This window comes from Phyllosticta capitalensis, assembly GCF_038381095.1.
Source record: "Phyllosticta capitalensis strain CBS 128856 chromosome Unknown BKA78scaffold_1, whole genome shotgun sequence".
NCBI classification, from domain to species: Eukaryota; Fungi; Ascomycota; class Dothideomycetes; order Botryosphaeriales; family Phyllostictaceae; genus Phyllosticta; species Phyllosticta capitalensis.
The window spans coordinates 3053580-3078414 of NW_027117439.1; the positions used below are offsets into that span (position 1 = coordinate 3053580).

A 24835-nucleotide genomic window follows, 5' to 3' on the forward strand; every position below is an offset into this window, starting at 1 on the left:
CAGACAAGGAAACAATGCAGTGCTTTGAACACACATGCACATCAAAATCTTTGGTAAATCTAAGACGCACAGTGACAGGGAGCAGTCAGACGCATTAATATAGTAGAAATAGAGGGAGAAGCAGCCGCCGACTAATTTAAACCTTGGATGCAGGATGATGAAGAGCAACTAAACATCCAATTCAACACTCTAGATGTAGGTATGGATTTTGACTTAGTACCAGGAGCATTCGAATACCTCTAGAGAGGCTTGGACGGTCCCTTGCCGACGGCGTCCCTGTGGTTGACGAAGATGCCGAAGCGACCAATGAAAATTCAGTTGCTCGTGATAGCCTTCCAGGCCTTGAGAGAGGTGCTGATATTGGGCTCTGGTTCACTTTTAAGCTAGACGGCAGAATGGCCCTTTATAAGCTGCCACTCCATGCCTTGGAGGCTTATGAGTGCAACGGTGAGCATAGTAGTCGGGCTGGCGACGTGCAGTAGCTGCAGGGCTGTCTCGAGCCTGTGGCGGTTTGTGGCGCGTTGGAATTGCGGAACTTGGCTGTTGGTAGCTATAGGAGAGAAGTCTAGAACTGCATGATATAAGCTTGAGTTTTGACCAAGTCTTACTGCACGAGGATGAGGAGCATTCGGATACCTTTGTTGGAAACCGATAAAGATAAGTGACCAATTCCCTCAACCGAGTCCCAGCTGCGCGAAGATGGGGAGCATTCAAGCGCCTCGACAAAACACATGGGGAGCGGCCAAGTCCCAATTGCGGCCGGACAGGGAGCATTCAGACGTCTGAGCAAAACACATAGTCAAATGGCCAAGTGCTTTCGCGCCGCGAACACTGAAATCGTTTACCAAGTCCCAACGCACAGTGATAGGGAGCAGTCAGACACGCGAGCAGAACAAGATGTAGAGAGAGAGAGAGAGAAAGAGAAGAGCAGGGTCAGGTCAACTCCTGAGTGCGCGACGACAAGGAGTATTCAGACGTCCAACACTCTCGATGTAGGTATGGCTGGCTCTGGCTTTTGACCAAGTCATGATGTGGTTGGGGGGGGCGATGACAGGGAGCATTCAAACACCTCTGCAGGAGCAAAGTCCAGAACAGTCAAGTGTCTGCATAAGTTTTGACCAAGTCTTACTGCGCGACGACAGGGAGCATTCGAACATACCAGCGAGACAACAACTGTCAACTGAACCAAAGTCAATGACGGACGGACTTATTCGGCAGTCCTGCTTTTGGTATCTATCGCTATCTATCATTGGCTACAAGCTCATTTAGCCAGCCAGAAAAACTTGCAAATGCCCTTCCTCGAGGCTCCTCACGCCTTCAATGCAAGACGCTTTTAGGTCGCTCCCCCTGAATCGCTACCCCTGAGCTACTTTTTTGGGGGTCTTCGTGCATATGTCGCTCCATCAAGCAAATGGAGGGTCTTCGAATATCCTTCGTCCGTCGTGAGTAAGTAAGCAAGTATGTCTTCTTCCCCTGGAGCATGGCCTATTTATGGCTGAGTCGCATTCTCGGCCTCCTGTCGCTTGCGCAGGTTTCTCCTTGCGCCGCGACTGAGTTTGACGCCTGGTGCCTGTCCGTCGCCTCCTTCGTTCGGAGGAGCTGGCAGGAGAACGCCACCTTGCTGACCAGACGAGATGGGCGTGGAAGCGTTTTCCTCCTGGACAAGTCTCTTCTTCTGGGAGCGAGTGACCCTTCCGCCTGTTTGCTGGCCAAGTTGACTCGTGTCTTGGGGAGAAGCTGGCACAAGACCATCGCCAAGGTTACCAGACGAGACTTGATCAGGCGGGTTGGACGGGGCCTCAGCGTCCTCCTGCCACTCGCGGTCCCAGCCCTTGCCGTACGCAAACCTGTTGCCGGCGCAGCACCAAGCCGACACGTCCGACTGCAACTTGGCGTCCTCGAGGTAGCCCGCCACCTCGCGCAGCACGTCGCGGCTCATCTGGTCCTCCTTGGCCTCGAAGTCGTCCACTTCGACCAGGTTGTACGGCTCCGAGGCTGCCTTTTCCACGCTGTCGTCGATCAGCAGCGTGTTGCGCTGGTCGAAACGCTCTCCGTAAATGTGCTGCGGATGCCACTGCTGCGCATCCGCTGCCTCCCACACCTTGCTCAACTCCTTGAAGACCTGGACCTTTTCGTTGTAATGCTTTGCGGACAGGCCCAGCATGTCGCGGGCCCATTCTGCCTTCAGCTGCTTGCGCTCGGCAGGCGAGAAGAGTCCGTTGCACATGCGATTGACGTTCTCGGGTCGTGCCGAAGACCACACCATGACGGTATGGTTTGCAAAGAGGTACGAGATGAAGGGTCGGGTGAAGGGTCGTTGGATGAAGTTGGACGACTGTCGGGCTTTCGGTCGAAAAAGAAGAGTGCCATTGAGATCAATCACGATGAGAAGGTGCTGCGGGACAGTGAGACGGTATGATCCCCTCTGCGATTGAGCCAGATATTGGGGAGACGGATTCGGACGCGGTGGTCCTGGCTTGTTCGGTCGTTCGGCCTGCTGTGACTTGCGAGGGGATATCGATCGAGCGGCAACACTCTGTCCTTTCGGATCAGCATTGATTCTCCATGGCGGCGTCTGACTGTCAGTAGCATAACCACGGTATTGAGTAGGTTCCCTGACATTGTTGGCAAGCGAGGTCCAATTCTGACACGAAGGTACTGACATTGCCCTCCGCTGATGCGGGGAGATCCAGGGAGCAATACCGCCCGGTCCAAGCTGACCCTGTATGTGCCACGCAGGATTGAGGTATGCAACTTGGTCCATTGGTACTGGCAGCTGTGGGAAACCGGGTGGGAGCGCAGGGGGTTGTCCCCAAACTGCTGCCATGGGTACAGGCACTTGACTTTGTGAAGTAGGTGCTTGGTACTGGTATCCATATGTTTGTGCAGGTTGCTGTCCTTCTCCCAAGTTCGCACCGTATGCATTGTTCCAATCCCACATCGCATTGGCCATGTTATAGCCATATGGAGCTCCGGGTGTGCTTTGAGGGAAGGTAGAAGCGGGATGTGGCATTGTCTGGGGCGCGAAGTTGTAGGCGTCCATTGAAGCATCCTGACCACGCTGTTGTGCTTCGTCTGTCCTAGACACGTCCCGCTCTGACGTCGGCTTGTCGTTGCTGCCATCCATGGCAAGTCCATTTCGCGCCGACATTGGCATGACATGTTCGGGCAAGCTGAACTCATTTCCCTGAACTTCTTCAAGAACATTCAGCAGTGCGTCTCCCACGAAGCTGCTTTTCCGGGCCTTTCGCTGCGACTGCTGTGATTGATTGGTGTCCTGGCTTGAGGGTGCGGTTGAGAAGAATGCCGTAGCAGAGGCAGGAGGCTGGCAGTTCAGATCCGAAGCTCGATGCGATTCTACGTCGCGCTTCAGATCTTCCACCTCCCGCCTCATGGCCTCGGCCTCCTTGCCAATTCCCAGCTCCAGTCGACGCTGCCTTTTCTCAGCCTTTGTCATTCGGCGCCTCTTCTTAGGTTGCGCGGCGATCGAGGTCCCGGTGGTTGGAGTGACTGCACTGGACGCGGTGCCATTGGGACATGGCTGCGGAGGGTTCGAGAGAGGTTGAGGTTGGTTTTGCGCCTGAGTGGCATTCAGCGCCAGCTGCTTCGCTTTATTCTTCTTTTTGCCCATCTTGTCAAAAGTTAGCAAGACTTTGGCTGAGGCGCAAGGGGTTGCAAGTTTACCTCAGGAACAGGGTTGAGGGAGAGATGTTGAAAGCGGGCATGGGCGGCAGAAAATTTGGGGAGGTGGTGAAGTGGGAAACGCGCAATGATGTCGCGCGGACGCGATGCGGACCTCCAAAGTGAGAGCATCTGCCACGCGCAGGCGGGAGCCAAGCACGCACCCGCCCAAACGAGCGGCCATTGTAGTTTGTCGGCGCAACAATATTCCGACGGGTGAGAGCTCAGGGTCCAATCACATGCAAACCACCAAAATAGAGGTGGATGCCAACGGGTGCGGGTCGATCGGCTATCCGAGCGCTTGGAACCGCCATTATGCAACTCATCAATCCCAAGGCAGCGCGCGAACCCGACGTTTTCAGGCACGATTGGCAAACATGTGTTGATAGATCCCAAAGATCAAGTGTTTTCTCCATTTCCTACCCCGTGCCCACCCCATCCCTTGCGCGCCCTTTTGAAAAAAATCCCCCTTATTCCAGAGCAGAGACCGGGCCTTCCAAGCTATCCCACCAAAAATCAAACCCTATATGAACAGTAGAAAGAACGCCAAAACCGCGATTGAATCGCGCCCTAAGCCGTACTCTGACAGCGACCTCTCCTTCGGGAGGGTCAATGAAGATGAGAAGGAATCAGCTCAAAGACGAATGACGAAATCCTCCAAAGCGGAGTAAAGTTGAAGGAGCGCAAAATGCAGAAAAGACGACCCAGCGTTTCCGAAATCATGAGCTAAAACTCCAAAGCGTGAATGATCCTCGTCGTAGAGGCATCCAGTCGTGGGAACATGGAAAGATGTTCGTCCTAAGGCCAAATCCGTCTCCTCTCATCAACTTTGCCGGTTTGGTCTGGCGAAGAGATTGAGCAAGAAAGCTGGTCCCGTATTACTTCCTCAGAGTATTAAATGGTAGCGATAGACTGAACAATCATCGAGCAAAAAAGGGGGAGATCAGAATTCCGCATCTCCAGTCAAAACGCTGCCACAAGACGCAAAATACGCTGATTTGAAAAACAAAGTCAAGAGGTTTGAAAGCGTGGGCGTAGCCGATGGTGAAAAAGGCGATTGACCGATTTAGGAGTGGAAAAGGTCCCACGCGCGTGCGCAGAGAGCGATGAATTCTTCCTTCTTCTTCTTTTGCGTTTCCGGGCTATCCCGCCCCTCGCCAAAGGGCCCTGGTCGCCTCTCCTGACGACCCAGAGGCGGCGTGCCGGCGTCCCGCTCGTACTCCTCGCGCGTGCGGCGACGACCACTGCTGCTTCGGTGCAGCTCGGCAGCTGATGGTTGCAGGTTTTGGTTGTTCTGGGACTTGCCGGGCATCGGAGACGGTGGGGTTGGCGGCTGGTGTCCGCCGTAGTGAACGATTCGAGGAAGAAGGTCGTCACGGCCGCCGGCCAAGTGCTGGAGGGCTTCCTCGGCGGATCGGTGTTCGCGCGGTCGAGCAGTCTGCGGGTGGCCGTGGGGGTTGTGAGGGAAACCAGGAGAAGGAAGAGGGTGTTGATGGCCGTTGGCGTTTCCAGGGCTGCGGCGGTGCGGTGCGAGAGCTTCTCCGGCGAACACGTCTGAAATGGGAGGAAGGCGATTGTTGGTCTGGTTGGCGGGAACGTGGTGGATGTGCGAAGTTTGGGAAAGATTTGAAGGTTGGTTGGCGACCTGCCTAGAAAGGGCCTGGAACTGCGGTGCTCTCATTCCAGTGAACGATTGGTTGAGGGGAGCCGATTGAATGACGCGCTCGTTGGCGAACTGCTGGGCCGAAGGGGTCGCGATTGACAAGCCAGGAGGAGGACCCTTGCGACGCGATGAGGCGGGCATTTTCCTGAAAGGGTTTCCTTCTACGTGCCGTGACGCCTCGCCAGCCTCGATCTGAACGTTCTTACCCTTTTGGCGAGCCTCGATTATTTGTCTTTGCCTATCCCTCACGTCTATGCTGCGCTGCAACTGTTCGCGCATGGCAGGGTCTTGAGTGTGAAATCCAGGCGACAGACAGGCCAATCCGACATCGTGCATGGCCAAGCCGGCGCTCTCCTTGCCTGTAAGAGGAGCAGAGGGGCGAGCACTCAGGGTCGCTGAGCTGACGGACATGTTGTTGGAAAGATCGAGTCGACGCGGGCGGTGCCGCGACGCAGGCATGTCGGGCGACGAGGGTTCCTTCTTCACGACAATCTTGGGCGCATGTGTGTTGCGAGTACTGCAGCAGTACACCAATCAGCCATTATGCACAAGAGGGTTGGTGCGAGTGGGAGCATACGAGTTGGGAGAGCGCTTGCCGTCCTTGTGCGAGCCTTCGCTAGTCGTGGGCGAACTGTGGGCGCTGGAGGAGCGACCGCCAGCCTTGGAGTTGGGAGAAACTCCCATGGTGGACGAGTTTCGCGGAGAGACGTGGCCGTGGTCGGCTGGAGGAGCGGGCGGGGCAGCGAGGGCGGTCGACATGGTGGATGGAGGAGAGTGAGAGCAGGTCGCGAGCTCTCTGGGTAGGGTGAGGATCGTGAGAGAGAGGGTGTGGTGGACAGAAGAAATGGAGGGTTTGGGCTAGGCAGGGTAGGTAGAGCGAATGGAGAGGAAGTCGACGACGATAATGGACAGTGAGAGTGGAATGGGCGCTTTGGCACGGACAGGACTAGTGGGATACCCCAGGCGGGTGCAGGGGTTTGGATCAGGAGCTGACGCTGTATTGGGCGTAGCCGTGTGCGGCTAACGCTCCTGGCCGTCGCAGAAGAGTGCGATGTGTGTCAGCTACACAAGGGCCTGCGCTCGCGTGTTTCGAACTGAGAAGCGAGCCACCAGCAGATCGCCGCCAGGAAATTGAGCACCTCACAACTATTGCCTGCTGTGCAATTTCTAATTTTGGTGTCGCCCATCGGCTTCCTCGGCTCACAAAGACGCGCCTGTTTCAGTGCTTCTAGAGAACGAGAACGTGGAGAGGTGCCTTGAGCGTTTCTCGCCAGACGGTTTCAACAGTCGAGCGCCCCCCAGGCCTGACTGCAAATTGACAAACCAGCCACAGACTGTCAGTTGAATGGAGTGGGATTCGGATCGTCGCTGACCTGCGCTGCATCAAAAGGGTCTGACTCTGGCAGCGTTCGTTTCAGACGCCTCCGCCTGGCCCGCCTTGGTCACTGACTGTTCCTCCTTCTTGCGACTCCTCAGCTGCACGCCCGCCCTCTCCCTCGGCATCCGCAACACGAGAACAATCAACAGTGCAGCGCTCGTGCTTTTTATTGACGCTGCCGCCGCTGCGAGGCCTCGCCCGCCGCGTGCTTCCAGGTTCCAGTATGAGCATATCCCCGTGCTCTATTGGAGCTGAGCCCTCGGGCTGGGCCTTGCGACCCACCGCCGCTGTCTTTTGCCCGTTGGCCGCCGTTGCCCTCTCCATTCCCAGGGCCGCCCTGTTGGCTCAACGGCCTGCCCTCTGAAACACAAATCTTGCAAAAGACTCGAAAAAACATCATCGTCGTCGTCGTCAAGTCGTCGCTCACCTCTTGGCGGCCTTGCTCTGCTCACCCCGGTCCCTTACCCTTCTCAGACATTGTTGAGATGATAGGAGGCACCACGAGACCCATCCCGCCAAGACACTGCACCACGACGGCCAAACACGACATGTTTGCCATGACGCATCCGATCTGCCTGCGAAACCGAACTAACGGGCCTGAGGTGCCTCCTTTTGCACAATGAGGGGGGTTTGTGCTGCGATTGTCTTCAGCCACTCGAAACGCTAAAACGCCAACTCCAACCTACGGCCCGAAACACCTCCCGGCCTCCTCCAATGCTCCTCCTTCGCCCAGTATACTTTGCTGATGAACTGCCGCCTACCCGATCTCCCAGAACACGCTACCCAAACTCTTCTGCGCTTTGACACGTCCGTCCCCCCGCTCTTGCCCCTCGTCAAACGTTCCTCCCGCTCCGTCCACCGCTACATCGACATCTCGCTCCCCCACACCCCCTTGCATCATGACTTGGCCAAGTGCCACCCCCTTGGACCCTAGCTCCAACCCCTTATCGATCCACGCGTCTCACTTCCCAACAACTCACTCTTTGGCCCCTCCCCGCAAGGCAGATCCACTTGTCTTGCTTTTTTCCGATCAGCCCTTCTCCGCTCGTCTTTTCTCCGCCTGCAACTTCCCAATCCGGCAGTGACCGACGGCCCACGCGTGGCAAAGGATTCGCCATTGCGTCTTCTCGTACATTATCAAGCAGCTGCCTCAAATCCGATGGGCTGGGCTGGGCTCGGCTTGCCGCGTGTCCCCCGCGAATGCCAAGACAAAGGTCTTCGAGAGACGTTGCTGTGCCACTTTGACGCCGCTTGAGACCTTGAGGCTTGAGAATATGACACGCCATCTCTGCGCGTTCGTTTGTTGAAACGGAATGTTTGAAGCTGCCACCCTCCCCAGGGCTGAATGGATTGGAGCATTCTAGACCGCGGCATAGGGACCATCGTGTTGTAGGAAGAGCATGGGAAAAGAGCATTCACACTCCTCAGGGTCTAATGGATAGATCTAGGTCCCGTGAACGCATGGACCCCGGTCGAATGGATCCCGACCGAAAGCACGTTCACGATGCCAGATCATCTTGCGGGCCATCAGGTCGAAAACGCACCGTCGGAAGCCGATTCAAGACTGCTGCTCTGTTTCAAAACAGCCATTTGCCCATTCACAGACTGTATGAAGAAGGATCATAGGTGTTTGCTAACTTCATCTTGGGCATATGATACGTGTTGCATGCCACGCATGGAATTACCCGATCAATCATTCGGTGGTGGAAGATTTCTGCTTCTGCTACTAGCCAGGACATGGGGTTGCGATGCCATTACCGTATGCTAGGCGAGTATCCCATGGGTACACACCGTGGGTGCATGCTATGGGTGTCTCTTTGGGTGCATACTATTGTCAAGCAAACCATCCGCGAAACCATGGCATGCGAGGTATCATCATCATTTACCCGGGGCCTGCTCATGAATACATTTCACGATGCCGCCGACATGATGCCATGCCATGGGTGAAGGTCGATGTGCCGTCCGGGAATCATGGTCAAAAGAAGCTGGCGCAGAAACCAAAACCCTCGACGGAGACGGCAGTCAAAATTCGCAGTGATTGAGTGAAACCATTCCCGTTTTTCAGTCAGTATCATCCATCCCTCCTCAACCACTTTGCCTCGTCAAGTCCTCGAATATCAGCCCGCTTTTTCAATCACTTTCCATTTTGCTCCGAAACCCTTCATGGAGTCTTTCAGACGTCGGTAGAGTCCAGCCTCCTTGTCAAATATGCCAACCAACTCGCCCTTGCAGTTCGATCTACCTCCAATGTCGCGCTGGAGTGAACCGCAGCTTGGTAGAGGCACTACCAAAATCAGGCCATCAATCCATGCAATCGATGTTGTCCGTCTCGTTTTCGTCATCGCTGTCGTCGCTGTCATCTGTTTCATCTTCATCATGGCTGTCGTCCATATCTTCGTCATCTTCGTCTTCGGGGTGATCGGGGTAATCGGTGTCACTCGTGTCATCGTCCAATGGAGGAATCATCTCCCGCAAGATGGCAAGCGATTCCCACATGGCCCTTGAGTTGGCTTCCAACTGGATGATGGTTGCGGTCAGCTTCTGGCGGACGAGCTGATTTATGCTCGCTCCCATGCAGACCAGCCCGACAATGCCACCACGCTTCGCATGGGACTCGATGTCCTCGCGTGCCCTCTCAGTCTCCTTCTGCTGCCCTTCGGGGCTCTTGGATGCCCACTCGTTGATTGACTCAAGGTCGACGAGGTTGACACACCTATTGTAGGCTGAGAGAATTTTGCCACGGTGCTCCTTGTACATCATCTGAGCAACATGGACCATCTGCATGTATTGCCTCTCAATGGCCTTCTCGCGTGCAAGAAACGCCATGACGGCCTCGTCGTCGCTGTCTGGCGTGATCAAGTCGATTTTCTGGAACACGGAACTCTTGCGTCGATTGAGGTTTGAGAGAGCCATGGCAAGCTCCTTTGATAGCCGGCTCAGGGAAACCGCATACTCGTGTGTTGCATAGCATGATATGCCCCGTGAGATGTCGTCGGCCACCATGTCGGCACTGAAGTCCTCCCTCAAAACGCTTTCCAGCAGCTCAGTTGGCGATGGTATTCTCATGTCGTCCAGTGGCTTGCCCGTCTCAGGGTATGACGATTGAGGTAGTCAATGAGCAGTGAAACCCCCATGCTCACGTTGTTGTGGAACTCTTCCAAGTTCGCATGGAATCGCTTCAAGTCCGCGAGGATCTGAGAAGCTCTTGCCGTGAACCCGACGGCTTTGACGCGGGTCCGTTTGAGTTCATCGTCCGATGTGGAGGCGTGGGCGAGCTCTCTTGGTTCACCCATGATCTCTTTGGCTGTCGAGAGATGGTATGTGCTCTCCAGACCCAGAGGCGCAAGAAGTCGAGCGCTGCCGCGTGGATGTACGGTGATGTGGAGGCACGCCCAGGTTGAATCTGAGAGCTATGGAGTCCAGGTCCTCGGAACCCGGAAACGGAATGCTGAATAGAATTGAGAGCTGCGATATGAAGGCTTCACTTCAGGCGGTTGAGTTGACGGAAGCCCAGTGGACCAGATGATGTGCCGTGACTATCGCGGTCACCTTGCAAATGATTGCTGGAGTTGGTCAGCGACGTAGATGGTGCGTCAGTGAGGATTCGAATAGGAATGATTAGAGCAGTATTACCGCCGCGAATGTCAAGAGAATTTTGAGCAAATGATTGAGGAATAAAGATGGGTGGTAGCGAGATGGAAGAGTACATGTAGGAGGAAGATGAAGTGCAAGCCAACTTAGGTGAGTAAGCGAGCCAGAGTTCCCACAGTAGGTGAGGAAAGAGATTCAACCCAGGCCTAGCTTCAAGTGGTCGCACCACCTTCAGACGCAAGCGCTTGAATGCTCCCTGTGACTACCCATCAAGAAAAAAATTCTCTCTATGTTGAACGCATCAGGCGCTTGAGAACTCCACGTCTCTACGTGTTTTAACTTGGTGACAGAGATTCCCGGATTAGCAATTTCTTTCGTCGCCCACTGTGTTCCTGCCAAATCCAGTCGTGTCCCTGACTAGCACGTTTTGTGCCAAATATCGTCACGCTTTCACACGCAGAAGTATCTTTATAAAAGACTTTCCCCTCTGCCCTGCAGACTTCTGGTTTCTTCCTTCTTCACCACCACACCTACGACCCGCAACCTCAATCTCAACCCCAAGACTTTGCCCGCTATTGAGCACCTACCCAACCTCAACTGCCACTCAGCTGGCCATCAGCCTCCCCTCCCACTACATCAACCCTACCAGCTTGCTGACGCATGTGACCCTTACCACATCATGTGAACCACAGAGAGAGGAGACCAATCTCAGTTTTGAAGGCTAGTTGTATTTTGATTTCAGCCATCGGTCATCCTTCAATCCGTTGGACCATGCCCATTCCCCTCAGCCAAAAGCATCCCAAACACATGCACCTCAATCGAGTGCACCACCACGGATGCCTCTGAAAAGGCCCATAGTTCACTGTTGGCCAGATTCCCGATCGACACCAACCTAGTTCTGTTCTTTCTCGGTTTTCGGTTCCTCATCCGCCTCCATGGATCCCATCGTCCAGTTGCTCTCCGCCAGTTTCTGGCACTTCGCCATCGACTCGTAGACCAGGTCAACTCCGACTTCCTTGGCACCGTCATTCTCCCTCTTCATGTCCTGCTTGACTTGGTCGAGAGTGCTGCCGAGAGTCTGTAGCATCTCCTTTCATGAAAAATGTCAGTATTGGCAATGACGGCCGGAAATGATACCAACCTCCGACTCCTTGTTCATCTTGGGGATTTCCGAGGTCTTCTTGTAGGCCTCCATTGCTTCCAGGTCAGCCTGACTGGCGAAGATCATCCTGAGGCTTTGCCTGCGGGTTCGCTGCGATGCATGCTCATGCTCTCGATCCAGCTCGATCTGTCTGTCTGTGAGACGTTTGAGCTCCTCCTCTTCTTCCTTGATCTTGGCTTCTAAGGCCTTGATAGTATCGTCGAGCTGTTTGTTGGACATGATGAAGGTGAGTAGGCTGCCTGCTCACGTGAGCTTCTTGATGAGAGATCCGTAAGAAGAGGTACGCACAAGGATCTTCCCAGGTTTTGGGATACTTTGTTGTATTCAATTTGTGAAGAGAGCGAGCCACATGTAGGCAGGCTTGATCGCCGCTGAATGGCTTTGTTGTGGTGAAGGTTGAATTGATTGAACCGGGGGCAGATTCAGCTCCAAGGATGAAGATAGATGGCCAACAGCCAACTCAATATCAATCGACGCTGATATCCCGAGAGATGGTACTGATCTTGATGATTGTTGATGAGTGAAGTTGTAGGTTGTATGTTGAAGAGAAGCATCAAGCCTGTTGTTCAAAAGACGCTCGCTAGGACACAGTCGAGCGGCTGGCAGATTCCGAACAAAATTGGCAAGTGCACACGGAGTCGCTTCCAGATCACCCCAGAAGCGGGGCCCTAATTCTTCTGGTCTATTTAAGACCTCGAAATCTCACTCCAGTCACTCCACGTTTAACTCAACTCTCTCTGGCCAACCGACCCAAAACCTCACTCACATTTCAATGCACTCCGGCCCTGTCGAGCCAAATACTATCATCCTGAGTCCATCTCACCGACGAGGCGATGTCACCGGTCCGAACTTCAGCTGTGCGTAGTGAGTTTCCTGCTTTTCCTGGGGCGCTCGCCAATATGATTGCCGACACGAATAGGCAACTAGAGCAGCAATCCTCAAAAAGTATAGGCCACTCTCGGATGAGGAGGATCAATCGCAGAAGGCAAGCAAAATCATTACCACTTTATGATATGAGATGTCTCACGACCCGTCAGAAAAAAGCCAAGATCCTCGAGCTCCAAGAAAGACTTGCAGATCTCATGGCCAGAGTTGCCAAAGGCCAGAAGAGGAACTACGAACTTGAGAAGCGTCAGATGTCGGACCAACTACAACTGGATACGATATGGCAATACGAGGTCGACCTCTGGACGAGCGTCGAACTCAACAAGATCGTCACCAAGGAACTTCAGCCAGACTCGCTGAAGCATCATGCCTATCTGAAGCACATGATGAAGGCGCACAACGGTTTTCGCTGGACGGGTGATGAGTAGTCACTCGATATGATATGACTCGGGTCGACACCTGGTAAGTAAGCTCTGTTCAGCAAAGCTTCACATGGATTGCTCACAAGACACAGAAAATGAACCAAAAGCTGCAGAAAGACAGCAACATTCTAGCATGAATTTCATGCTCCAGCAGTTTCTTTGAGACAGAAAAACGGCGAACAGACATGGTGCATCATAGGGCATACCGTGGAGGATACATGCCGAACATGCACAGGTGGGATTCATGCAAGGATGCATGGGGGATATCATGAGGGGTATGCCAGAGAGTCAAGCATACCAGGGTAGCATATCATGGGGGCAACATACCCATGTGGGCACACGCCACAGGGGGGCATACCATGGTGGTCAGTCGGCCATGACACAACTGGCTCAACTCACCATAAAAGCTTTGATTATTTTGGAAATTCATTTTGACACTTGCCTCCGAGTCCTCTATATGCCACTTGTGCATGTCACTCATGAGACCGGATGCTGTAGGACCACAAGCAATACGACACACGAGACTGGGACACAAAAGAATCCACGTCTTACTTGCCAAAAGCTCAAACTTCTCGAATTCGATTCCTTCACCTTCGTCATGGCGGACCAGGGCAAAGAAAGAGCTCAAAAAGAATTCTGAGACGGGAATCAGGGTACCCAAGGCCAAGAGACGGGCCTCAAAATACATCTGAAGTCATGAGTCGAGAACGCGATGGTCGGTGATGGATTTAGCGATTCTAGGGCGGTCTCAGACTGGAAGGTTTTAGGGTCTTGGTGATCTTATGCATTTAAGCTATCTGAGAGCATAAATCCACGTGCTCTACTTCAACTCATTTTACTAGGCTGTCGGTGCGAGATATTTGCGTTGGGATTCAATGTACTGACCACTTAAGCACTTAACAAAATCAGCGGCAAGTACATGAGGATGGACGTGATCTCACTCACACCAATAAGAATGAGATCACCATAGACCATCCAGGGGAGTATCGCATGAAGGCTGACTATTGAAGCCAGCTGTGAGCTGATAGTATTCCCTCCCTAGCTAAAACCCACTCCACCATGTGTGCTGCCTCACAGGCACCCACGGCATGACCTCATAGTATGTCCAATTCTGTAAAACCGCTTTTTGGTCCACTTTTCATGATCTGTTCGAGATCAGATTCCTGATAGCATGCCCCAGGTCATACCTCCACAGCCATGGATGGTACGTTTCCAAATTTTTGTTCACTCTTTCGGACCCGATGTTAGTCGCTGGCTTCTTTGGTTGATGCTTGTCTCAGCAGATCACTTACTGGTCGTGGAGTCCAGGGGCAATCCCACATGGAGTGACTACTGCTCTTGATTCGGCTTGTGAAGCTCGTCGACTGATTCCTTCAAGAAGAGCAGAAATGCGTGAAACTTCCGCAACTTCGATGCGTGCTCTTCGACGACAAGGGTGCGAAAGCCAGTGATGTCGGGGTCCGAAATGAATTTGATGTATGACTCCACATCGCGGATTTTGTCCTGGGCCAATTCGAGCTGCCTCTCACTTTCATCGACTGTGGCATCGAGTTGCCTGAGCTCTTGCTTCAGTTGCCGAATGCGCTCTCTCTGATCGTTTCCAAATAGCATTAGTCTTGAGTTTCTCTTGCGATGCGATGGCTTGCATCTACCTCCCGCGCCTCCGGTGACCTAGTCAAACCACTGAGGAATTTCTATTTTGCTCAAAACAAATGATTAGAAAGCTGAGACAAAAACGGGAGGACGTGCACATACTGGAAAACCAGGGTCTGCTTCTCCGAAGAAGGCCAGGTTTTTGAACTTCTTAAGCATGGCGTTTTTGGCCTCCTGTACCGCTCAGAGCATGTCATCGTCAACACATATCGATGCGAAAGCGACGATATGGATCACATACCCGTGTCGTCCGTGTTGGCGGCATGGCTCTGTCAATGCGGAAGTGGATCTGAAGGCTTTAGATACGAAGAAAGTGAGGAGTGGCAGAGAAGAGGGAAGTGAAGAGCGGAGAGTGGAGTGCAGTGGCGTCGTAGAAGGACCGCGGGTTTAAATAGTGCGAAGACTCAGGTCGGAATCTATTGGGAAGTAGGCAGGAGCGAGGTAGGTAATGTACTCGCGTGCTTTGTACGGTCAAAATTCTGTCCTTAAAACTGCGGCCTTCCTTCTTCAACACCACGCACGACTTCATCCTCACCCTCGAAATTGCATCGTCAGAGATATCCATCCAACATCCACTGCTGTCGAGCTGAGCCACCTAGAGTAACCGCGGGTATACATCAACTCACCCAACTCGTCCAAAACCCGCCACGAAGTACACCCTCCTTGCTCGCTTCACAGCAGTGCTTTGCGAATCTACCTTCTTGGTGCACCGGAAACTCCGCAACTCAGTGAGGATCTCTTCCCATTTTGGTTGTTCACTGTCAAGCTCATCCGATAAGATCAGTCTCATCATAGCCAAGGAAGACAATCAGACCGTCATCAAGGAACTTGAGTCCCAGATCAAGAGGAAGAAGGAACATCGCGCCGAGCTGGACGAGAAAAGGAAGCAGGCGGACACCAAGCTCTCAGAGATGTTGGAGCAGATGAAGAAGCTGGAGTGCCAAAAGCCTGAAGCAGTGGAGGCCTTCAAGGAAATTTGCAAGATTCCCGAGATTAAGAAGGAGTCGAAGGTACGGAATCCTGGTCCTGCAATTCTTACAGGCGCTAACTGTATGTGAAAGGAGCTCGCGGAATATCTTCGAAGCAGTGCTCTCGACATGGGAGACTCAGAGCGAGCTCTCACTCTTCGCAGCATCCTTGACAAGGGAGAGGCCGACGTGAATGAAGAGCACATGAGGGCCTGGAGGGCTGGAGTTGAAGACCTCTTCAAGGACATGGCAAAGCGCCATGCCACATGCGAAGAGCTGAAGAAGTCCGACCAGGATGACGCGGCCGCAAAGAAGGAAGAGGAATAGGGTGACATGGGTAGAAAATCTGGTGGAAAGACAGTTCAATGGCATTTGTAAGGGGGATGCATGGGAGATGCCTTGGGGAACAGGAACACAGAACGGAGGCAAGCATACCATGATGACACATCATGGGGGCATACATACCATGAGTAGGGTCATGCCATGGTTGACAGTCGGTCATGGTACATCTGGCCTAACTGGCGATAAAAATTCTAGATTTTCTGGGGAATGAATATGACACTTGCCTCCAAGTTTTGCATGAGGCCATCAGTGCATGTCATGGAGCTCGATTGTGTGTCAGGGATGGATGAACAATGCTGAGCCCGGGTACGGAGAGCTTAAGCGCTCCAACCATGGATTTCAGTGGCGTCGCAAAGATCAACTGCATGCTCAAATCATGCATGGGTTCTGTTGGAAATGGGGCGTGCCTGGTCGCTGTTGGTGGGGTTACATAAAAGCGACTGAAGAAGGCGCTTGATCTGCTGGGTATGCTTTGGTCATCACTACAGCCAATCATTCAATGATCGCACTCACTGGAAGACTCCTGCTTTCCTTCGATGGCACCTGTTGCAGCGGTACTACGCGCCAACCGTCGAGCGAGTTCTCGAATCTTCAGGTCACCCGGCCACCAATTCAGATGATGCATCCCCTGCCAGTGACTCGGCAATTACAACAAACAGTGGAATAGACAGCGTCTCTGTGAGTATGTCTATTCATGTGGAATAGCTAGCAAAAGGCACGCAAACGTATTACGCCTTGGTGTCTAAGTACTCGCGTGTCTTCGCTCTCTTCCGACGTGCTCCGCATCCCTTCCACTTGTGTTCCATGCCATGCATGCTGTGAACTCGCACTGTAAAATGGCAGCCTCTAATCACTCATTCCCCCTCATTCTCTTTGCCGGGCTTGCGCTACCACTGGCCGCTCCGTTCCCGCCCAGCCCTGCGCTCGCTGCGCGTCGGTTCGGCGTGATGGTGAAAGTTCCAAGCGGCGGCGGTCGATGCGGACTACGCAACGCCGCCGGCGTGCTTCGGGGCGTTTTGGAGCCGGCGTCGCGTTCCCGGCCCGCAGACGGATCTATTTGGAGAGAACCGCCATTACTGCTGTATGAAGAGTTGTTTCGGTGATGGCCGGAGCCAGCGGTGGCTTTGTGAACGTTGGCCTCGGACAATGACTCCGATTTCAGCTTCTTCGCCCTGTGTGCTTCCTGCTCTTCTCGCCAGTCTTCCGTTAATTCGCGCATCTTGAGTAAGACCTCATTTTTGTGCGCTTCGAGCATATTCGGAATCGTAGCGTGCGGCGAGTGGATGACGTTGCCAAACCGTTTGCGCAGTTTGCGCGTCCTACTTGGATCGAAAGCATGATGGCCATCTTTGACAAAGACTGAAGAGTGCTGTGGTAGGTGTGGTCAGTGAAGTCCAAAGACTGAGCTCTTGGGGGTTCCACTTACAGCTTGATACCAGGCCGGGATGTAGTCATCTGTCAGCTTTTTGATTCCCGCCAATGGCTGGTCGCCTACAAAGGCAAACACGTAGTCTGTTTCTTCTGCGCAGTCGTCTACTGGGCATTAGCCTTGAAGATAGAGCTTTGAAGTTTGCTGTTACCTTTCTCGCCCAGGAGGTCTAGGATGCCCGAATATGGTGCGCCCACGCCCAAGAAAAATTTATGGGTGCTATCTCCCAAGCTGTTAAATTCTGTCAGTCTGAAGCTCGACTTAATAATGCATGCATCGCAGCACGTACGAGATGTAGTTGTCCCACAGGTACGTGGCCAGCTCCCTTGTCAGCGCAGCACGCTCATCGGTCGAAGCTCCCTCGACAAACTCGGGTGGCATCTGAGGAATGTTGAGCATGATTTCCACTGATTGGCAAAAGTACTCACGTCTGGATCCGTTACGTGCTCTGGTATGTTGACATCAATAACACCGAATCCGTTTTTGACTGCCCACGCGATATATGTCTTGGTAACGTCCGTCTTTATCAGGTCAGTTTCTTGACAGCAGATGATTTGTAGGCTTACTGACCACAAAGATATTATGGAGGCTCAGCTTCGCGCTCTGAGGGTCTGTCAAAGCTGTGGTCTCTGGAGGTTCGTGGAATATGATAAGTAGAGGCCGTGCCTCGGCAAAGTTGTGCCTAGAATTTGCTTTAGCATGACGAGAGTTGGGAGTTGCTCATCACTCACGTTGCCAGTACTTGCTTCTCGAAGCTCTTTGATATGCGATCCCTCAGAATGAAGAGCTCCGTCATCCTAAACGATTCCCAGAATTCTGCGCTGTCCGCCTGCCGCACAATATCATGTACTCTCCGGGCGTGCAGGCTGTTCACCATCTGGTTCTCGTTTTGCCTCGAGCGCATGCATTTCCAGTACTTTGATTGCCATCTTTTGACCAATTCGACCGTGCTTTGCCCTAGGGGTTTGGGCTCAATGTCTTCGTCAATTCGCTCTGGAGGCTCTCCCATGAGTGTCCGAGTGACGGCGACTGTCGACTTTGCAATCGATTGAAGGTTGTAGCCACCCTCCAAGCAGACGACAATTTTTCCCTTGGCTAGGGATTTGAGCATATGCGTCATGTGCGCATAACAAGCAGGCGTCACCTCACACATCCCCAATCTGTCTCCCTTGGCTGCGTCGAAGCCAGCAGCGACAATGACCAGATCCGGGTTGAATTCTTGTGCGATGGGCATGACTATCTGCTGGAATGCATATAAATAGTCACCGTCGCCCATGCCTTGCGAGCTCCATGGAATATTGACGTTCAGTCCTTCGCCTTTGCCCTCGCCACAGTGCGTATGGTCACCGTAGCTATTGTTTGGGTAAAAGGTGCCGTTCATGTGGACGTGTATAGATATGTAAAGGACGTTGGGGTCGTCGTAAAAAGCTCTTTGCACACCGTTTCCGTGGTGCACATCCCAGTCGAGAATGAGAATTTTGCGGCACGTAGTGCCAAAGTCGGCTTGGCATACTCGAGCTGCGATGCTGACGTTGTTGAAAAAGCAGAATCCTCCGGGATGGTCATGTTCCGCGTGGTGGCCCGGTGGTCGAATGACTGCCACGGCATTCTTAACATGTTCGGCAACGACGGCACGACATGCCTCAATGGCACCGCCGGCCGAGAGGCTTGCGCAAGAGAACGTTGTCGGATGGAGGTATATCGAGTCAAGTCTGGCGGCCATCACATTGAGATCTTCCTGTGATTCATCTAGAAACAGAGTTAGCTTCAATTCACCAAATTCAGTCAATGTCTGTACTTTTTAGACTTGCGACCCATTCGTAGTGCTCGGGCGTGTGCACGAGGCAAATCTCTTCTTTAGTGGCTTTTCTGGCGTCGATCCGCCAGAGGGCAAAGTCGAGGTTAGGGACGTGATGCTTGGAGGTATCCACCAGGCCTGCTTCTCCGAGCTGGTCATAGATTTCCAGGATTCTCCTAGGGTCTTCCGGATGGATATCATCTTCGCTCAACATTGCATCGAGAGGTTCCGTGTGGAATCTCATTCTGACGTCGTAGACGAGACCTGTCCGGCTTGAACTATATGGCAGGGCTTTCGACTTGGGCGGCGGGGCCCTGTTGATAACGACGAATGCCTTCGTTCGGTAGGTCGGGAATGCTTCTGGAAAAGCATCCTCGCTTCTGACGGATAGTGCTGACGAATCGCTTGAAGAGTCAAATTTGTCATTTTCAGCCGCGTCTGGTAAGTCCTGCTCATCAGTCTCGCCAGCGGCTTTCAATGTCTGACTTTGGACACTGAGGAAAGAAGGGTCAACGGTCTGAGACGCGGCGCCGTTTGTCTCCGTCTCCGTCAACTTGAGAATGGGATTCTCACTGTCGACGTACATAGCTGGGTCGGGCAACATGTTCAACCCGACTTCAGAGCCAACTGTGAATCACGTGCGCAGCGTACTGGTCATTGATGCATGCTTGAATGTCGACGAGACTGTTATGAGATTAGCAAGTTGAGCGGCCGCTAACAGTGGATGGAGTTGTTGAACAAGAGACGCCGACCGAGAGATGTCCGAGCGGTCGTCGATGGCGGAAGAGCAAAAGTAAGAGCGAGAGCAAAAGCTTCTCGAAAGGAAACTAAATGCGCGGGTTGTGAAACTGACCAACTTGCATTCAAACGCAGCTGTGGCGCGGGACCAGAGCGCTGCTAGAAGAAAAGGAGAGCAATTGAGGGCGCCGTGAGGAAACCGCAGTGGCGCGTGGAATCCTTCTTTTCAGATGTCAGAGTTATCGGGTGACTTCTGACAATCGAGTCAGAAAGAGAAGGTAAGATGGTTTCGCGAAGTTCGAAGAGAGCGGATATGGAACAGGTGAGTGTAGTTCCGGAGTGCTAGCGACTCCGCCTGACATTGGGCGATGCGGCACGGCACCTGGTGGGAAAGGGAAGCCGTCGGGGCTCTGGTATGCTCTCACCTAATATCTGCACCACAGATGAGAATATCTAGACTTAGCAGTCAAGAATCGGGTGCTCGGGGTAGGGTTGGTGAAGGAGTGTCTGGAGTGGCAGCTTCCATGTTGCTTAATCGATAGCTTAGCCCGTGACTCTAGCCCTGACGCTAGTCTCAATCCGGCCAAAACAACCCCCTCGTGCCCCTCCAGGTCAACAGCCGCTCAGAATTATACTTTGGAAATAGCAAGGAAGTGCCGTACCCTTTTACAGATGAGGGCAAAAATTTATAGAAAGTAGCCGCCTATTTCATGCCTTGTCTGTGAAAAGTTACGACGGCAGACGCGACAAGTCAAGACTCTAGATGAGCCTAGCCAATTCCAATTCACGTAAACTTTCCAGGCACCTTGATCGATAAATATCGAATGGAGAAAGACAGCATTGGATTGAGTGAGTATGCGGATACTTCGTCTCGCTCAATTCTGCCAAGTGTCCTTGGTCGGCACTCGCGTAGATGTGGGCGAGGAATCTTGGCCGTACACCCATTGCCGCTCCCTCCAAACGCACCTCGTCACAGTGCTGAAGTTTCGTGCAGTCGCCGTACTCTCGAAATGACACAGGAAAGTTCTGCTCGTAAAGGGGTAGACTTGGCAGTTCTCAGAGTCAGAGAACGTGTCTAGAGTATCCAGGCAAAAGTCGTGGCGCACGTAGCTTTGACTGCTCCGCGTGAATTCACCTAAGCACTTGGAAGCTTTCTACTCCCCTGTGCTCAAGGGGTTGAGGGGGCTTGAACGGCACGGCTTTGAAGATGGTTGTTTTCAGTTGCTCCGCGAAATTTTGACACAAGGAAAATTGTTCATGATAGATGCGCGTATAGGAAGCATTCATACACTCAAGGGAGATGAACATGGGAGCAGAGGTGGTGCGAGCGAGTCTCTCCGGGGCCTGGTAGCAAAAGTCGTTGCACACGTAGCTATGACTGCTCCCTGTAACTCAACACAAAGGACTTGGTAAATTCTAATATCAAATGTGTAAGGCGCTTGAATGCTCCCTGTACGCGTACCTTTTAACATAGAACTTTCTACTGCTCTACGCCGCTTCTGCTTTGTTGCTTTCTCGTGGTCAAGCTCCTATGCCCGTGTGCCACGACTTTTGCTACCAGGCGTCGGAATTTGTTCGGTGGTGGCCGGATAATTCCCGGCAAAACAGCTCCACACCAAATTCCGGACCACGATGAGCATCACGACAGCCGCAAGCTGGGTCGGCGCAAAAGAACATCACGACAGCGGGCACGGCTAGCCTACAGCTCAGTAAATTGCGAGAACGATCGTGTAAGATAGGCAGAGGTCAAGTGCACGCATGGCAAGTCGTTGAAGAATTGTTTTGGATGCCTTTTATTCCATTCTATACATGTCCGCAGCCATCGTTCGTCATTTCTCATGCTGATTAAAGAAAACCCAATTGAAGAATTGGTAAGAAGCCCATCATCACAGGCGGCGCCGCTTTTGGGTGTTTCCACCTTGCATTCAAGCGTTGCCGTCAACCTTGGCGATGTAGTGGAGGAGGTCCAGGACACGGCGAGAGTAACCCTGGGCAAAGTTAGTAATTGTATTAAGCCAGAGAGCATAGAATAGCAAAAATAGACGCACCCACTCATTGTCGTACCACGAGACCAGCTTAATGAAGTTCTGGTTAAGGGAAATACCCGCCTTCGCATCGAAGATGCTAGAGTGCAGATCACCGTTCAAATCGGACGAAACGACCTCGTCCTCAGTGTAGCCGAGAATGCCTGGCGTACTGTTAGTCTTTGTCTTCTCGTAGTGAACATTGATCAACTTTTTTTTGGAAAAAAAAATTTCCAAAGAAAAGTTGAACAAAGAGGGGGTTTTTTGGCAAGGGGGCAGAACTCACCCTTCAGGGGACCCTCGGAGGCAGCCTTGATGGTCTGCTTGATCTCCTCGTAGCTGGCACCCTTCTCAATGCGGGCAGTCAGGTCGACAACGGAGACGTTGGCAGTGGGGACACGGAAAGCCATGCCGGTGAGCTTGCCGTTGAGGTCGGGAATGACCTTGCCGACAGCCTTAGCGGCACCAGTGCTGCTGGGGATGATGTTGGCAGCAGCAGTGCGGCCACCACGCCAGTCCTTAGCGGAGGGACCGTCAACGGTCTTCTGGGTGGCAGTGTAGGAGTGGACAGTGGTCATGAGACCCTCAACGATGGTGTACTTGTCGTGGATGACCTTGGCAAGGGGAGCAAGGCAGTTGGTGGTGCAAGAAGCGTTGGAGAGGACGTTGATGTCAGACTTGTAGGTCTCGTTGTTGACGCCCATGACGAACATGGGGGCGTCAGCCGAAGGAGCAGAGATGACAACCTTCTTGGCACCGCCCTTCAAGTGAGCAGAGGCCTTCTCGGTGGTGGTGAAAACACCAGTGGACTCGACGATGTAGTAGGCACCGGTCTCAGCCCAGGGGATGCTGGCGGGGTCACGCTCCTGGTAGAAGCGGACCTTCTTGCCGTTGATGACGAGGTCGCTGCCCTCGACCTTGATCTCGCCCTTGAACTGACCGTGGGTCGAGTCATACTTGAGCATGTAGGCCTGAAGAAGGCGTTAGCCATTGGCCATCTTTTCTCCGGGCTCCTCATGTTTGGGTGTACGTACAGCGTAGGTGGGGTCAATGAAGGGGTCGTTGACGGCGACAATGTCGACATCCTGGTGCTCGACACTGGTTCTCAGATTAGCTTCCGCTCGATGCCAGAATTTGCGGCGGCCAGCTTACGCGTTGCGGAAGACGATACGGCCAATGCGACCGAAGCCGTTGATTCCGACCTTTCCAGATTGTCAGTTTCCGCATGCGTGGAAGGGTCCAGCGCAAGAGTGGTACGGTACCTTGACGACCATGGTTGCGGCTGTAGAAAAGTAGTGTCAGTCAAAGCTCGTTGGGCGGGTGAGAGCAAGACAAAGAGACTTACTTGGTTTGATTTGAGAAGAGTGGGATTGGGTGGAAAGGTGAGGTGCAAAAGTGATGGAGAGGAAGGGTGTGCGACGAAGGGGGTCTCTCTGATTTATGTTGAGGAGAAAGGCTTGCAAGACGGCGAGGTGGGGTTTACTTATGCGTTCTCGGCCGCGGGGCAGCTGTTGTGTACGATGTGTATTTTATTTAGTGGCCGCCGGCCGTGACGTGACTCCTGGCTGGGCGCTGATAAGTTGTGCAACGCTCAGGTCAGCTCTCAAAAGTCACTTTCTTCGACTGCATTCGCATTGAAACTACATGGCCAGACATCACGATATGATCTCATAACACAAACAGATCGTCTGCCCTCCCAGGTCCCCGCAGCGGCAGCCTCGGGACTCTCCCGGGGGAGCTGCTGGCCGTCACCCGAAAACGCCCGGCCGCGCCCGCGGGGAGCTTCGGCATGACTCAGCATTCAGAACGACCGTTACGCCGTCTCACGTAACCCGCCAGAGTACAACCATGACTGGAATGGCCTGCACAACCAAACGGCACCAACGGCGCATCCGCTCTCGATCACCGGCGCGATTTCGCTAGCCGCTTATTCAACAGGCCGCTCCAGCGTCGGGCGTCCCCACCCAAATTTCGACCGCAGACCACCGTCGAATGTCATGGCCTGCTCAGCCCCCGTGTATTGCTCGAATGACATAGGGCGAGGAGCCCACCGTCGGCCCGGTATTGTATTCCTTTGAAGCACCAGGTCACGATAGATTCGACGTCAACACTTTCCACGGCTGGGTCCCTGAGCCGACCACGGCTGCTAAAAAGGCGAAGTCGGGCGATTCTGTGTTTCACTCTGGCTTCATGTGTTTCCACCTGCCTGCCGGTTTGCGGCATCACGACGTTGCTGGGGTCTGCTTGTCCGAATGATAAAGGTTACGTTGGCCGTCCATGTTGCCATCAACAACAGACCCGACCACCTCAGCATCCCGTCGACGCGGTATCGGCCATGCGTCGTTCCACAACTTATCCACTGCGGTACCCAAGAAAGCTCGAAACGGACAAGTTACATGGAGCCGCCAAGTCGGAAAGTTTGCAACAACAATCCCTCCGAACCCTCAAGGTGCTCTGCGGTCCGGGAGGGGTATGTCGAATCAACTCACTTGCGCTCAATTCTCTTTCCACTCTCCAGTCTGCGAGCCGTCCTGTTTCTTCTTCTTTCAAACTTTTACACTCTTTCCTTGAGTCAAACACTCTCGCGCATCTCTGAGCCGTCTATTTCCCTTTCTCAGCGTGCCACAGGACAACAGCTTCCTGCTGGCGATTCGTGCGCCTCGCATTTACATGGAGGTTGGAGAATTTTCAATTTTTGGAACGGGTTGATCCACTGACCACAGTACCGACGTCTCCATGTCCCTCGACAATCGCTAGTTGCGGATGCTAGGGTTAGCTCCTCACAGTGTTTTAAAACGAGCTTGTTGGCGGGTCTTGGCGGACTCCATTCCAACGAATTTTGTTTCGGTTTTACAGAGCTTTTTGAACGCCGAGCGAGAAATATACCCATTAGCTCCCGTCATGCAGCTGAAAGCTGTTCTCTTCTTGGAGTTTTGGCTGCATCGCCAAATGCTTTGCTTGTCTTGGGGGAAAGCAGTCCACTAGGAACTATTTGGTACACGTGGGTAACGGATAACGCACTATTCGAGACTTGGCATTGCCTGCGCAGCCGGTCAAGCCGCTTGCGCCTCAATACAGCGGGATGAACGGTTGACTACTGG

At 53.1% G+C, this 24835-nt stretch overlaps 8 protein-coding genes across 8 annotated transcripts; all 8 read right to left on the reverse strand.

The window, feature by feature from the left end:
- Nucleotides 1-1870: 1870 nt before the first annotated feature.
- Nucleotides 1871-2389, reverse strand: BKA78DRAFT_227154 (NLI interacting factor; the record flags this gene model as incomplete). Its single annotated transcript, XM_066883702.1, has 1 exon — nt 1871-2389. A coding segment is annotated over one exon (519 nt), but the record flags the coding sequence as incomplete, so codon positions are not given.
- A 2094-nt stretch (nt 2390-4483) lies between these two features.
- Nucleotides 4484-6246, reverse strand: BKA78DRAFT_19194 (uncharacterized protein). The gene is made up of 2 exons (XM_066883597.1): nt 5922-6246; nt 4484-5861 (listed from the first exon to the last, which is right to left on the reverse strand). The coding sequence occupies exons 1-2, from the start codon at nt 6101-6103 to the stop codon at nt 4748-4750; spliced, it is 1296 nt and encodes a 431-aa protein (XP_066749770.1). The 5' UTR covers nt 6104-6246; the 3' UTR covers nt 4484-4747.
- A 2647-nt stretch (nt 6247-8893) lies between these two features.
- BKA78DRAFT_19205 (uncharacterized protein) lies at nt 8894-9995 on the reverse strand. Its single transcript, XM_066883600.1, has one exon. The coding sequence runs from the start codon at nt 9786-9788 to the stop codon at nt 9024-9026; it is 765 nt and encodes a 254-aa protein (XP_066749771.1). The 5' UTR covers nt 9789-9995; the 3' UTR covers nt 8894-9023.
- Nucleotides 9996-11205: 1210 nt separating this feature from the next.
- BKA78DRAFT_291687 (uncharacterized protein) lies at nt 11206-11694 on the reverse strand (the record flags this gene model as incomplete). Its single annotated transcript, XM_066885937.1, has 2 exons — nt 11206-11391; nt 11455-11694. 2 exons carry the CDS (start codon nt 11692-11694, stop codon nt 11206-11208), a joined length of 426 nt encoding a protein of 141 aa, XP_066749772.1.
- A 2191-nt stretch (nt 11695-13885) lies between these two features.
- Nucleotides 13886-14453, reverse strand: BKA78DRAFT_340266 (uncharacterized protein). The gene is made up of 2 exons (XM_066890315.1): nt 14075-14453; nt 13886-14011 (listed from the first exon to the last, which is right to left on the reverse strand). Exon 1 carries the CDS (start codon nt 14391-14393, stop codon nt 14112-14114), a length of 282 nt encoding a protein of 93 aa, XP_066749773.1. The 5' UTR covers nt 14394-14453; the 3' UTR covers nt 13886-14011; nt 14075-14111.
- Nucleotides 14454-14784: 331 nt separating this feature from the next.
- BKA78DRAFT_303445 (uncharacterized protein) lies at nt 14785-16136 on the reverse strand. The gene has a single exon (XM_066887541.1). The coding sequence runs from the start codon at nt 15736-15738 to the stop codon at nt 15244-15246; it is 495 nt and encodes a 164-aa protein (XP_066749774.1). The 5' UTR covers nt 15739-16136; the 3' UTR covers nt 14785-15243.
- A 193-nt stretch (nt 16137-16329) lies between these two features.
- On the reverse strand, nt 16330-19558 carry BKA78DRAFT_359599 (uncharacterized protein; the record flags this gene model as incomplete). Its single annotated transcript, XM_066892384.1, has 8 exons — nt 16330-17114; nt 17172-17281; nt 17326-17405; nt 17464-17555; nt 17603-17695; nt 17745-17856; nt 17906-18923; nt 18973-19558. The coding sequence occupies 8 exons, from the start codon at nt 19556-19558 to the stop codon at nt 16596-16598; spliced, it is 2610 nt and encodes an 869-aa protein (XP_066749775.1). The 3' UTR covers nt 16330-16595.
- Nucleotides 19559-21487: 1929 nt separating this feature from the next.
- On the reverse strand, nt 21488-23379 carry BKA78DRAFT_303458 (glyceraldehyde-3-phosphate dehydrogenase). The gene is made up of 7 exons (XM_066887542.1): nt 23080-23379; nt 22997-23016; nt 22887-22936; nt 22769-22832; nt 22021-22705; nt 21759-21898; nt 21488-21698 (listed from the first exon to the last, which is right to left on the reverse strand). Exons 2-7 carry the CDS (start codon nt 23006-23008, stop codon nt 21636-21638), a joined length of 1014 nt encoding a protein of 337 aa, XP_066749776.1. The 5' UTR covers nt 23009-23016; nt 23080-23379; the 3' UTR covers nt 21488-21635.
- Between the last annotated feature and the right edge of the window lie 1456 nt (nt 23380-24835).

What these genes read in the sequence shown, in the direction of transcription:
- BKA78DRAFT_19194 (XM_066883597.1), bottom strand. Translation starts at nt 6,103, where the DNA reads ATGTCGACCGCCCTCGCTGCCCCGCCCGCTCCTCCAGCCGACCACGGC. An exon ending in GGCAAGCGCTCTCCCAACTC is followed by an intron (nt 5,862 to 5,921) that starts GTATGCTCCCAC and finishes GTACTGCTGCAG; the next exon opens with TACTCGCAACACACATGCGC.
- BKA78DRAFT_19205 (XM_066883600.1), bottom strand. Translation starts at nt 9,788, where the DNA reads ATGAGAATACCATCGCCAACTGAGCTGCTGGAAAGCGTTTTGAGGGAG.
- BKA78DRAFT_340266 (XM_066890315.1), bottom strand. Translation starts at nt 14,393, where the DNA reads ATGCTATTTGGAAACGATCAGAGAGAGCGCATTCGGCAACTGAAGCAA.
- BKA78DRAFT_303445 (XM_066887541.1), bottom strand. Translation starts at nt 15,738, where the DNA reads ATGTCACCCTATTCCTCTTCCTTCTTTGCGGCCGCGTCATCCTGGTCG.
- BKA78DRAFT_303458 (XM_066887542.1), bottom strand. An exon ending in CGTATCGTCTTCCGCAACGC is followed by an intron (nt 22,833 to 22,886) that starts GTAAGCTGGCCG and finishes TCTGAGAACCAG; the next exon opens with TGTCGAGCACCAGGATGTCG. An exon ending in CGTGGTACGACAATGAGTGG is followed by an intron (nt 21,699 to 21,758) that starts GTGCGTCTATTT and finishes AACTTTGCCCAG; the next exon opens with GGTTACTCTCGCCGTGTCCT.